This window comes from Martes martes, assembly GCF_963455335.1.
Source record: "Martes martes genome assembly, chromosome: 9".
Lineage (NCBI taxonomy): Eukaryota > Metazoa > Chordata > Mammalia > Carnivora > Mustelidae > Martes > Martes martes.
In genome coordinates this window covers 21,727,946-21,741,279 of record NC_137896.1, presented here as the reverse complement: position 1 = coordinate 21,741,279, position 13,334 = coordinate 21,727,946, and the positions used below count along the sequence as shown (strand labels likewise).

Below are 13,334 nucleotides of genomic sequence, written 5' to 3'. Positions count from 1 at the left end.
AAACAATATTCTTCCCAACCCCAGTGAGGCACCTGGAATGTTCTGCACTTTAAACGGTCCCTGGTCCAGATCCACTAAATGAAGGGGTCGCAATCCTGGCTGCATATCAGAATCACCAAGGGAACTTTTATATCTTCTAGGGCCAAGCTCACAGTCCTGACCAATTAAATCGGAAACTCAGGGGTGCCTAGGTGGCTCAGTCAGTTAAGCATCTGACTCTTATTTTTTTTAAAGATTTTATTTATTCATTTGACAGAGAGAGTACAAGCAGGGGAAGAGGCAGGGAGAGGGAGAAGCAGGCTCCCCGCTGAACAAGGAGCATGATGCGGGACTGAATCCCAGGACCCAGGGACCATGACCTGAACCAAAGGCAGATGCCCAACCGAATAAGCCACCCACGTGGCCCAAGCATCTGACTCTTGGTCTTGGCTCAGGTCTTGATCTTGATCTGGGTTGTGGATTAGAGCCCCATGAGGGTTGTGGGTTCAAGCCCCAGAAACTCAGGGAGTTGGGTGCAGGCATTAGTAATTTATAAAGCTCCCCAGATGATTCCAACTTGAAGCCAAGGTCTAGATGGACATATATATATATATATATATATATATATATATATATATATATATATATTTTTTTTTTTTTTAAGTAATCTGCCCAACATGGCACTCAAACTGACAACCACAAAATCAGGAGTCACATGCTCTACCAACTGAGCCAGCCAGGTGCCCCCAGATCAGTGCTTCTTTTTCTTTAATTATATTATTATTTTATTTATTTATTTGAGAGAAAGAGAGAGCAGGGGGAGGGGCAGATGGGGAGGGAGAGAGAGAGACTCTCAAGCTGACTCTGCGCTGAGCACAGAGCTGGACATTGGGTCAATCTCACCACCCTGAGATCATGACCTGAGCCAAAACTGAGAGTCAGACACTTAACTGACAGCCACCCAGATGCCCCCAGATGAGTGGTTCTTAAAGTGTGGTCCCCACAGCAGCAGCAGCATAACCTGCAAACTTGTTTGAAACGTAAATTCTCAGGCCCTGCCCAAGACCCACCAAATAAGAAATCTGGGTGTGTGGCCAGTTCTTTGTTTTAAGCCCTCTGGGTGATTCTGATGGCCACCTGGATTTGAGACCCACTGCTCTATAACCACTGAACTAAATAAACTGATGCAGGTTTTAACCTGCAGCTTGACAAATACTGTCCTAAAAGAAGACTCAGATGAGAGATTAGAAATTAGTACTGGGGAAACTATCATTTCCTTTCCTGCAGAACTGACAAATCTCTTCCTTTTGTGATAATGAGAGCTGCATTCTGATCTACCCCCTTTTGGGGTTGGCTATGGGGAAGCTCAGAGTCAAATCTAACCTTAATCCCAGCAATCATGTGTATGTTTATGGATCTTTAATTTTTTTAAAAAGATTTTACTTATTTGTGGGGTGTTATGTGGCTCAGTCATTAAGCATCTGCCTTCGTCTCAGGTCATGATCCCAGGGTCCTGGGATCGAGCCCCTCATCCGGCTCCCTGCCCGGTGGGGAGCCTGCTTCTCCCTCTCCCCCTCCTCCTGCTTGTGTTCTCTCTCTTGCTATGTCTCTGTCAAATAAATACATAAAATCTTTAAAAAAATAAAAAAAAAGCTTTTACTTATTTCTTTGACAGAGAGAGTGCACATACATGTGTGTGAGCACAAGCAGGTGGAGGGGCAGAGGAAGAAGGAGAAACAGACTCACAGCTGATCAGGGAGCCCAATGCTGGGCTTTGGGATCATGACCTGAGCTGAAGGCAGATGCTTAACCCACTGAGCTGCCCATGTGCCCCTGTTTATGGATCTTTAAAGATCGTTCTTTGCTTTCTCCTTTATTTCCCAGCCAGTTCCTCTTGTATATGTGCCTTCTTAAGAAGGGGCAGTAAGTGCTGGTCACTATGTGGTTGTGGCTGAACCAGACCAAAGAAGCAGGGGGTATGGGGCAGTTGAGCACAGAACACTTCCTGTGGCTTCTCAAGCTCCCTGGGTCCTGGTTTGCAGCACCCCTGCCCCAATCAGCTCCACTGCTGCGGTTTCCTGTTTGTAGCCTGCACTCAGGCCAGCCCCCAGCCCCAGCCAGCCTTTGGGTGTAGGGAGGATGGTAATGCTGTCTGTAAAGTAGCAGGAGAGGCTGGGGAGAGGTCAACCCAGCTTCTGAAAGAAGAGGAGGAGAGGCAAAGATGTGCTGGAGGGGGCCCCAGGAGGGAGACCAAGAGCAAAGGACCCTGACAACCCACCATGGCTGGTTCAATTAGGGCAATCGCAGAAGATCTGTCCTCATTCCTGAGTATCTCCCCGCTAGTCGACCACTGAGTTTGCAATTCCACCATTATTGTGATATGTGGGCCTTTCTTGGGTATCTGAAGTGAGGAGGACCCCAGCTGGGTTTGAATCCCAGCTTCATTGCTGTATTTACCCCGGCAAATCATTTCTCCTCCCTAAGCCTCAGTTTCCTCATCTGTAAAATGGGGACAGTGGAACTACAATCCTTACAGGGTTGTTGGAAGACACTTAAAGGGCCCACCATAAAAATCAGCATCACTATTCTTTTTAACGTTCTTCTCTGCCCCCACTGTAAGGGTCTCAGGGCAGCAGCTCAGAGGGAGGCAGGGGCATCAGAGACGGACTCTATTAGCTTTGTGTTTTGTTTGCAAAAGAACTGTTCCTGACGTGGGAGAGGCACATAGGAATGTGCAATGTGACATGTCCCTACCCCTCTTCAGGCCTTTGTTTCCCCATCTTCCCCATCTATACAGCAGAAAGATCAAGAGCTGACTTTGAGTTTTCTGGCTGGTGACCCAGGGAGGGCACAGAGACCTCGTGAACTTGACAACTTTTTGTGAAGTTGTGTTTTGGGGAGGGAGGAATCATTGCTGGTCAGGGCAGGGAAATCCTGTGACCATATTCTATTACAAGAACCAGTTGCTAAAGTGTAGGCTGAGCCTGGATCCCCACAGTGGACCATTCACACCTACTTTTAGAAATGGGCTTTCATGGCAGCAACATGGTGGTCAACTAAACTGCCTGACACTAAGACCAGGCACTCCAGCCCTTCACATTTGACCTCCTACTTATACAGCCAAGTTACCTCTTGGCATTCAAGGACAAGGCAGGGCTGAGCTCACCCACCTCTCCTGGTCTGGCTCTCCCGGATGAGGAAGGCGCCTCCAGAGTTTCCAGGCAGCAACAGCAGCTCCTCAGCTTTCTCCCGGCTCAGGCCCTCATACAGCCACCTGCAGGAGGGACAGAGAGAGGTCAGCCTGGGCGTGGGTGGGCCAAGACTCTACTCAAACCTCTCCTCCCTCTCTGGGCCTCAGAATTCTACCTGTACTTTGGTCTCTAAGGGCCCCCCAGCTTTGTCTTGGTCCCGGCTCTAGAGGCTGCAGAGGACAACCTCATGGGGTCAGCCCCAGCCTTTTCTGCCTGGAGACCTCATTCCCAAGTGGCCAGGAGGCCGGGAGAAGATGGGATGATCGCAGACGCCTATCCCTGCCCAGCTCCTCTAGTACCCCTATGCTAGCCAACTCTCCTTTCCAAGAATTGCCCATGTGTATGTGTTTAATTTTAGTAAATATTTTCTTTGAACATTTTAAAATTTAACTTTGCAGCCAGAAGGCATGCGGGTGAACATGTATTCATTCATTACCAATGAAATGTAACTCCCACTGGAGCTTATTTGTGGGTAGAAATGCTGGAACTAGAATGCTCAAGACAATCTAAAGTCTTGGAAAAAATCATGCAACATATCGATCACCATATGTGCCTCCCAAAGCACAGACCTTCCTGACCTACTCCTTGGGGCTTCTTTTACTGCTGGATTGTTGAGTCCTCTGACCCTCTATTTTCCTTTGTCCTTTCACTTAATCCTTCACCTATACGTCCATGAAGGACTTGACTGCAATGGAAAGTTCAGGGTGGTTTTGCAGGAATTTTTTGCTTACAAGTCCAACAGCCTTCTAATGTCCCCAGAGTCATGTCTTGTAGTCTCCAGGAAAATCTACAGAAGCCAGCTCTATGGAAATGGCTGTCTCCCTGTCATCCTGTGAAATTCCACAGTCAAAGCCAGAGTCAGGGTTGAGTCCATTCCAAGGAGATAAACCAGAGAAGCTGTGACCCACTTGGTGCCAGCAGCAAACTTAGCCTAGTCTTAAAGTAAATAAAACAAGTCATTCATAGGACTTGTAAACACGGAGGAAGTAGACAGAGTGGCAAGGGAAGGGGACTTTTGGAGGTGGCCAGTGTCTCCTTGGCTGCAACTTTAGTGCCGCACTGAGGATGCAAAATCTCTGACCAGTGGGGCCAGGCCAGCAGGAAACACACGGGTGCCAATGACCTCCACACGAGTGGATTCTGTGAGGTGTCCACATGTCTTGGGAGCCCTGCACTACTTTCATCAGAGCCAGACATCTGGCAAGCCTCAGAAAAGGAAGGCCATCCAGTGCCAGAGCAGTACTTTCTCTCAGAACAGAAAAGCGGCCATCACAGCACATACAGAGTACCTGCCTGACTCTGTGTTATGCGGGTTGATCCCACTAAAAGGCAGTTCCCTTCCTTTCTCTCTCGTGGCATAGAATTTGCTCTGAAGTTGGTTTCTCTTGTTACTCACTGGTGGCGAGCGATGGCAGCCCGCATGTCCTGCCCATTGTGAGGCCCCTCTTAGAAAGGCAGACTTGCCAAGATACAGGGTGCCACCCCTCCATTTTCTTGCCTCAGGACATTTAGGACACATATGCAGAAGCTCCCTTTCAGCACTCTCCCCCACTGAACTCCCAGCCACCCTCCAAAGCCCAGAGGACATCTCTATGGGGCCTTCCTGAGCCCCCTCCTCTGGGGTCCTGAGTCTTGCAGACTCTTCTTCTTCTTCTTCTTTTTTTTTTTTTTTTAATATTTTATTTATTTACTTGACAGACAGAGATCCCAAGTAGGCAGAGAGGCAGAGAGAGAGGAGGAAGAGCAGGCTCCCCGCTGAGCAGAGAGCCTGATGTGGGGCCCAGGACCCTGAACCCTGGAATCATGACCTGAGCCGAAGGCAGAGGCTTTAACCCACTGAGCCACCCAGGCGCCCCTTGCAGGCTTTTCTTGAGTTCGCTCTTCTTGAGGGCAGGGCCCGGGCCTGATTCTTCCATCCCCAGTTTTGTTCAGCGCAGGACTGGCCATAAAGAATCACACTTGTGAGGCACCTGGGTGGCTCAGTGGGTTAAAGCCTCTGCTTTGCTCAGGTCATGATCCCAGGGTCCTAGGAGCGAGCCCCACAGCAGGCTCCCTGCCGAGCAGGGAGCCTGCTTCCTCCTCTCTCTCTCTCTCTGCCTGCCTCTCTGCCTACTTGTGATCTCTGTCTGTCAAATAAATAAATAAAATCTTAAAAAAAAAAAAGAATCACACTTGTGGGAAGAGAAAGTAGGAAGTTCCGCTAAGGCAGGGCATGGGATGTGAACTCACCCGTGGGAGATTTTGGCCACATGACTATTGGGAATGCTGTATTCTGTGCCTGAAGCTTCTGATACCACCGTCCACCAGTCTCCATCTCTGGAGAGAGAAAAGAGAGGGGAACCGCTCATTTAGGATTCCTGAGGACCTGCCAGGCTGGCTCCTGCAGCTGGCTGTCTGTCCCACCTGTTTCCCAGGTCTTCTTGCACGGGCCAGTGCTGCTACCTCCTGGGCAGGAAACAGCATGATTCCGGGCCCCCTGCAAGGCCCTGCCCACCACCCACGGCTCCCCACTACAGATGTGTCAGGCTTCCTAGATCCCGCCATTAGGGCCAAGTGTGAGCTCAGTGCCAAAGGCCATGCTCTTTTCTCCTGGAGGGAGGAGTCCCATCTCCCATGAGGGCATCTTCAGGTGCCAGGGGAAGGAAGCAGAGCACCCCTCCCTTCCCCCACTGAGACAGGACTTACTCAGAGATGATGGTCAATGGATCCCCCAGGCTCAGTGACAGCTCCGTGTGCTCGCCTACTGGGAAGGTGCCCAGGGCCACAGCTGTGGCCCTGCTTCTCTCTGGATGGAGGGACAGAGGTGGTCATTCTCTTGACCAGTCCCCTCTCCATGTGAAGTCTACTGGAGTCTGGGCTTTCTACCATCAACCAACCCCACCATGAACACCCTGGGGAACACGTCTGCTGGGATCCCAGGAGGACTACCCTGGTATTTGAAGATTTTTCAGTGGCCTCTGAAGAGCCCAGATGCCCAGACATCTTTTGGGGTCACTCAGGGAAAGGGTTGGTGTGGCAAGAGGAGTGGGGCTCCTGGCTACAATTGCTTTTTATATGGAGATGTTCAAGAAGGCCTTGATAGAAGGATTCTGCTGCTCAGCAAACTTAAAAACTATAGCTCTAAGCAGGTCTCAGCACAGGTCTTGGAGCTCAGTTTCTAGAAGGTGGTTTCTGGAAGTTCTAATGATGTGAGCACTGAATGGACTAACATTTAGGGCTGAGGTCCAGGGTAAGCATGGGAGGAAGAGGGCTGCTGGAGGGGCCAGTGAAATCACAGATGTGGACAGGCTTTGTGTAACTCTAGAGTGCCATGCATGTGGGTAGCATGTCTCTCCCATGGCCTTTGTCCAGAATGACCAGTGAAGGTCCGTGCTGCCCCAAGAAGAGGTGGGGTGCCAGGGGCCTACTTTGCCAGGCCTGGCCCAGAGTAGATACCCAAGAGGTATGTGCAGCCCAGTCAAGTGTCCTGGCCAATGCTAGCAAGTCTTGTGGAGAGCCTCCTTCAACAATGGTGAAGCCAAGTGGCCTGGAAGGACCTGACCCCTTCCTCTCCTGGAAGCCCTGGCATTGTGCCCCATGTTGCCCCTGGGCTGCATATGCTGTCCCTGATGGACCCATCTGCCTGGCTGACTCGTCTTCATCTTTCACACCCTGGATAAAATGTCCCTTCCTTGGTGAAGCCTTCCTGATGAGTCTCTCAGCACACACTCTTAATCAGAGTCCCTTAAAATGCACTGTTACCAAAATTGAACACAATTGTAATGGATTATGGGTTTAGAGCCTGTCTCTGGGGCTTGACTGTCCCTGAAGGCAGGGACTGTGCCTATCTTGTCCATTGCTATACCCCCTGGTCCTGGCACAAGGCCCGGTATGGGGTAGAGACTTGGTAGATTCTAGATGGATGCAAGGTTGATGGATGAATGATTCCTGGGAGGGGCTGTCCCAAATCTGTGTTCCTGCTGGGCTCAGGGGTTGACATGCCAAGAGAGAGGCCCTTCCTTCCCCGCTGGAAATCCTGTCAGAGAAGGAAACGCAGCTCCCCTCAGGTCTCACCGGCAGGGAAAGCCCCCAGAGCACCTGCTGGGGGTCAGCCCCCTCTGCAGCCTGGCCATGACTCAGAGCAGCTTTGGGGCCACGGCCTGTGCTAGATTCAGAGGAAATGAGGGGGAGGTCTGTGTGGTTTCCAGGTCTCTTCCTGTAGGGCCTGGTGGGCCCCAGGCTCCCTGCAGACTGAGAGACTAAAAGGAGGCACCTGCCTCCCCACCAGGAGAAGGATAGCACCCAGGGTGTTAATGTCTGTGGGAGGCTGGCATTAGAGAGAGGAATATCTTAGGGCAGGGCTGAGGAGGGGGAGGAGGCCCCAGCCATTATAGGGAAGTGTCCAGACTGGGGATAGTTTCTGCCCAAACACAGACATGCAGGTATCTGGCTCTACAGGCTCCTGGTTCCCCTTAAGTGTGTGTCCATGTCCTTCCTCCTAAAAGTGCTGCTTGGTTTAGAGTGATTTGTAATCTGTGATGGTTAATTTTGTGTGTCAATGTGGCTAGCCCACAGTACCCAGATACTAGGTCAAACAGCAGCCTAGAAGTCTAGATGTTGCTGTTAAGATTTTTTTTTTTTTTTAAAGATTTTATTTATTTGTCAGAGAGAGAGACAGTACACACAAGCAGGCAGAGAGGCAGGCAGAGAGAGAGGAGGAAGCAGGCTCCCCGCCGAGCAAGGAGCCTGATGCGGGACTCGATCCCGGGACCCCAGGATCATGACCTGAGCCGAAGGCAGCGGCTTAACCAACTGAGCCACCCAGGCGTCCCTAAGATGTTTTTTTTTAAGATGAGATAAGAATGTAAGTCAGTGGACTTTGAATAAGGCAATTACCCTCCATAATGTGGATGGGTCTCATCCAGTCAGTGGAAGGTGGAAGATCTTTTTTTTTTAATGTAAAGATTTTATTTATTTATTTATCTGATAAATTTATTTATCTGATAAAATGTAAAGATTTTATTTTATTTTATTTTATTTATTTATTTATTTATTTATCTGATAAATAAATAAAGACAGACAGAGATCACAAGTAGGCAGAGAGGCAGACAGAGAGAGAGGGGGAAGCAGGCTCCCTGCTGAGCAGAGCTCAATGCGGGGCTCAATGCGGGGCTCAATGCAGGGCTTGATCCCAGAACCCTGAGATCATGGCCTGAGCCAAAGGCAGAGGCTTAACCTACTGAGCCACCCAGGCTCCCCAAGTCAGTGGAAGATCTTAAGAGAAAAAGAGTGAGGTCTGCCAAGGAAGAGGGAATTCCAGACTTGACTCTGGAATTCTGTAGCATTAACTTCCTTGGGCCTCTGGCCTGCCAGACTGCCCAGCAGATTTTAGCCTTGCTAGCTTCTACAGTTGCATGAACCAATTTCTTAAAATAAATTTTATGTCTACACACACACACACACACAGACACACACACACACCCACACACACACACCCACGTACACATACCCTACTGGTTCTCTTTTGCCGGAGAACCGTGAATACATCATCAAAACCCCAAATCAGGATGTGATTTGAGAAAGGATTTGTGGGTAATTTGGGGCAACAAGAAACAAACTGGGCCTATAGTTTCAATATCAAAATTACAGAATTCGGGGCACCTGGGTGGCTCAGTGGGTTAAAGCCTCTGCCTTCAGCTCAGGTCATGATCTCAGGGTCCTCGGATTGAGCCCCGCATTGGGCTCTATGCTCAGCGGGGAGCCTGCTTCCCTCCCCCACCCCGCCTGCCTCTCTGCCTACTTGTGATCTCTGTCTGTCAAATAAATAAATAAAATCTAAAAAAATTATAGAATTTCTAGGATATTTTGATTGTCCAATTGTCTTAAGAACTGGCATTTTTAGTTAGAACTATCTTGAAAACCACAGTCGTAGGCTCAGCTTAGGCATTATAGATCCCGATTTTTTCTAACTACCATAGCTCTAATTTTGCTTCCAGTATTTCATGGGATAAGAAGGGAAACTGTGGGGGCGCCTGGGTGGCTCAGTGGGTTAAGCCTTTGCCTTCGGCTCAGGTCATGATCTCAGGGTCCTGGGATCCAGCTCTGCATCAGACTCTCTGCTCAGCAGGGAGCCTGCTTCCCCCTCTCTCTCTCTCTGCCTGCCTCTCTGCCTACTTGTGATTTCTGTCAAATAAATTAAAAAAAAAAAAAGACACTGTGGAGTCACAGTATCCTGTAGAACTTTCTGTGATGAAGGAAATGTTCTGTAACTGTGCTGTCCAATAGGTAGCCACTAGCCACATATGGCTACTGAGCACTTGAAATGCAGCTGGTGTGACTGAGTAGCTACATATTTAACTTAATTTCATTTTAATGAATTTTATTTTGAATTTAAATGGCCACAGACAGCCAGAGGCTATTATAACAGCGTACCTTTGGAGAGCTACGAACTGGGGTTGGTCTTGGAGTGGCCAGCTCAATTTCTTAATAAACTGACTGAGGAGGAGGGAAACCCTCCTGGTTAGCACCTATCACTCTCCCACATTTTCTAGTTTATCTGGTTGTTCAGCATTCTGACTGCTGAAATGTAAGTTCCCCCAGAGTAGGAACCCTGCCTGTATGGTTCACAGGGAAGGGTCTTGGTATACAGCAGGTGCTCACTGACATCGGAAGCCGTGCTGGAGTGGCTGGTCAGGAAGGCTCACAGAGGCAGCAATGTCTGGGGCTGTGCAGCCTTACTGTGTCTGGGAAGCCTACCTGCTTGCATGGGCACAGGGCCCGGTTCTTGGACAGAGGGGCTCGAGCTGGGGCTTGGCAGGGTTTTCCCTCTGCTGGGTTGACCTCCCATCGTTCCTCAGCAGAACACTCGGAAGTACATGGCCAAGAGAAATCTGAAAGAGATGCTGCATTGGACACAGAGGCCCTGGTCCCCAGACACCCTCTCCCTCCCCAGCTCGGTCCTGCTGACAAGAGCAAATGATCCCCCTCCTGGCAGGACCAGGCTCCAGCCCCTCCACAGACTCTGAAAAATCTCTTCTCTGCAGCTGGACCCTGTTTCCTCTCGTGGGCCCACTTTTCCATACTCCAGCCATGCTCTGTTCTCTGTTTCTGGGCCTTTACTTATGTGGGTCCCCAGTCGCTGGCTGGACTGCTCTTTCCCCTGGGGGCCTGTCTGGATCCCACCCTTCTCTGGGAAGATTTCTCTGAATCCCCCAGCCATCATTCCTATGACCTACTCAGAACCATTTCCTGACCTGGGATCACATTGGCAGGGGACAATGAGAGGACCCATGACTAAGGTTAGAGGTAGGCAGGGGGGATCTGAGGTGGCTTGGGAACTGATGTCACAACAAGCTAAGGTGACACTGAGCACACAGTTATTGGTGTCACAGGGCAAAGTAAGATGATTGGGAAGCTGTATGCCACAGGGATAACTTGCAAGTCTTTGGAGGGATTGGCTGTCAAGCCATTTCCCTGCTCTTTGCCTCCATTTCCTCGTCTGAAAAAACGGGGATACCAATACGCAATATTTGGGTCCAAAAGATAAGGCATGCGAGAAGCTTGGTCAGGGCACGCCTCTTATTGCGCTCCGAATGTCGATTCACCAGAGGCCACTCCTGGGAGCTTTCCCCATTTTTCTCTTTCTCAGCTCCCTGTTGCATTCCTTCCCAAGTTTGGTTTTGTTTTTAGATTTTATTTTTAAGTAATGTCTACACCCGACATGGGGCTCAAACTCATAACCCTGAGGTCCAGAGTCACATGCTCTACTGACTGAGCCAGCTACGAACCCCCCTTCCCAAGTGTTAATTATTCATTTATTAGAGTGTTTACTTGTTTAATTTGCCATTATTCCACAGCTCAATGAGAACAAAGACCTCTTTTTGCTTGCCTATTTCCTCAACAATTCATAAGGCACCTGGCCCATAAAAGACATTCAACACACTAACTAAATGGACAGTGATTAGTAGCTCTTTGGACAGGTGTCTTATCCTTAGAATAATTTTAATTTCCAGAGTAATGCTAATTTTTTCAAACATTTTATCAAAGTGTTTCAGGGAACTGTTTTCATGTTTTCATCCTTTCATTCTCGTCATCCTTTTCATGGACCAGCTTGGTTCCCTGGAGGAGCTCACAGAATGGCAGTGACATAGCAGGCTCTGGCCTTGCCTTTGAACCCCTCACCATGCCTGGATAAGGATGGGTTTCTGTCATTATCATGGAGAGTTCTGTACTCATGGGGATGAAGTTCCTTAATAGAAAACAGGCCCATCTTTAGGAAATGGCTCCTGGCAGCCACTTCCTGCTCAGACTTTGGGATCCTGAAGCCTCAGTAGGACGAGACAGTACTGCTGCTTCCTGAGGAGGTCTCTAATGCCTTCACTGCTAGGGCTCCCCTTTACATCAGGTTTTCAACATTCCTGCTGCTCCCCAGCCTTTCCTTTCCCCTTGGGCACCAGATACAAGCTCTATGCTTAACTGTGCAGACGGGAGTCCAGAAAACCTCTGGGAGAGAGCTCTCCTGGGTAGCATGAGTGATTAATTCAAACCAACCAGGCTACAGTTCTGTGACCTCCTCATGCAAAGCACGTAGCCTCTGTCTCGTCTTTGAATCGGGGATATTACCAACTCCACTGAGTTGTGGGGAAAAGTTGGAGAGCTGACATAGAGTGGGTGCTCAGTAATGGTTAGTTTCCTTTCCCCTCCTTCAGCAAGACAAAGTCACCACAATCACCAACTGCACTAAACCCAGAGACTTCTTCCTACAGCAGATGGAGCTGGGGGATGGACGCGAGAGAGGTAGGAGAACCACACTCAGGCTGGAAACATCCCCTTCCCTGAGCTCTGCCAGCTCCCTTCACCTGGCCTGGTCAGGGCCAGGCAGCTTCCTGGAGGTGAAATAAAGACCATGGGGTACACATGCCCAGGAGGTGGTATTGGTCAAAACTTTAGAAATAATCTAATTATTAACTGCACAAGCATTTGAACAATTTACTGTGTGCCAGGCACTTTCTTGGGGGCCCGGGCCAGTGGGTAGAAGGAAAGAGTAAAGGCCACTGAGACCAGCACACTGCCTGCTGTTGTTTTTTGATCTTTTCACTTCATCCTTTGAGAGGCTGGCAGCTTTGAAACCCATTCACGTACAGTGATCGGGGCTCAGAGAGGGCACCCTCGTGCTCACTCTCACACAGCTGCTTAGTGCAGAGCTGGGTCTACAAATCCACATCTTTTGTGTTTTTGTGCTTCTGAAGATATTTTTCAGTCGTGGGGGTAAGTGATGAATTTGGATTGAGCTAAAGGGAGACCTGTCTCTCTCTCAACTGAGAAACATCACCCTTTGGCAACGAACTGTAGACTCTATATCCCAAAATGTCTTCAGAGATTAGAATTCAGACTTCTTTCATTCACTGATGTTGGGAGGCTGTAGCCGAGAGGGTGCCCCAAAATCACACAAGCACATTGGTGACCGAGATGAAACCAGAATGGGCATGAAGACAAGCTGGAGGGCATAATGTAATTCTCGGGGCTGGGGTGGGGGGGGCAGTCAAAGGCGGAAGGAATGCTGGAGCCTGGGTTCCTTCAGGTACCCTCAAAACTACCTCCCTTACATTGTCAACAGAACAACTTATTCTCCTGGAACTTTTCCCCCCACTGTAAAGCCCACTCCCAGCCTCTGAGGGAACTCGCATTCCTCACAGTCCCAGGGCCATCAGAAAACAAAAGCAAATGTACTTACTTGATTTCCTGTCATCAAAGCTTGGGGCGGGGGCTCAGCTTTAGATGCATGCTTTGGTTGGAGAGGTTAGGACTTTGGAGGGCCCTTCCGCGCATCTGCCAAAGTCCTTAGTCCTAGGACACCCAGAATCCTCTCAGCCTGGGAGACTCTTCAGGGAGATGCTCTTGGTAACCCTTTGGGTAGCTCTGCATCTGCTGTGGTCAGCAGTTTGTAGACCTGGGATGAGACAGGAGACTGGTGCTCCTTAGGGACCCCCCAACACTGGACAGCTCTCCCAAGCACAGCCAGGCCAGGAAGAAGGCCCAGGGCTCTTTCAGCTTTGTCATAGCGTCCTTGGGGCTCCCAGCTCACACCTGCAGGCTCTGTGGTTCTCATAACCACCCATTTCCTCT

General features: G+C 49.6%; 1 protein-coding gene across 2 annotated transcripts in view; it reads right to left on the bottom strand.

The window, feature by feature from the left end:
• Nucleotides 1-13,334, bottom strand: part of SLA2 (Src like adaptor 2) — a 24,318-nt gene extending 10,984 nt beyond the window's left edge. The window contains exons 1-5 of one of the 2 annotated variants that reach the window (XM_080813069.1): nucleotides 12,943-13,334; nucleotides 9,966-10,099; nucleotides 5,916-6,015; nucleotides 5,460-5,546; nucleotides 3,150-3,253 (exon numbers count right to left, since the gene is read on the bottom strand). In XM_080813069.1, coding sequence (XP_080669195.1) covers nucleotides 3,150-3,253; nucleotides 5,460-5,546; nucleotides 5,916-6,015; nucleotides 9,966-10,056 — 382 coding nt within the window. In that variant the 5' untranslated portion in view covers nucleotides 10,057-10,099; nucleotides 12,943-13,334. The remainder of the gene's footprint in view (nucleotides 1-3,149; nucleotides 3,254-5,459; nucleotides 5,547-5,915; nucleotides 6,016-9,965; nucleotides 10,100-12,942) is intronic. The other variant, XM_080813070.1, reaches the window with a different exon arrangement.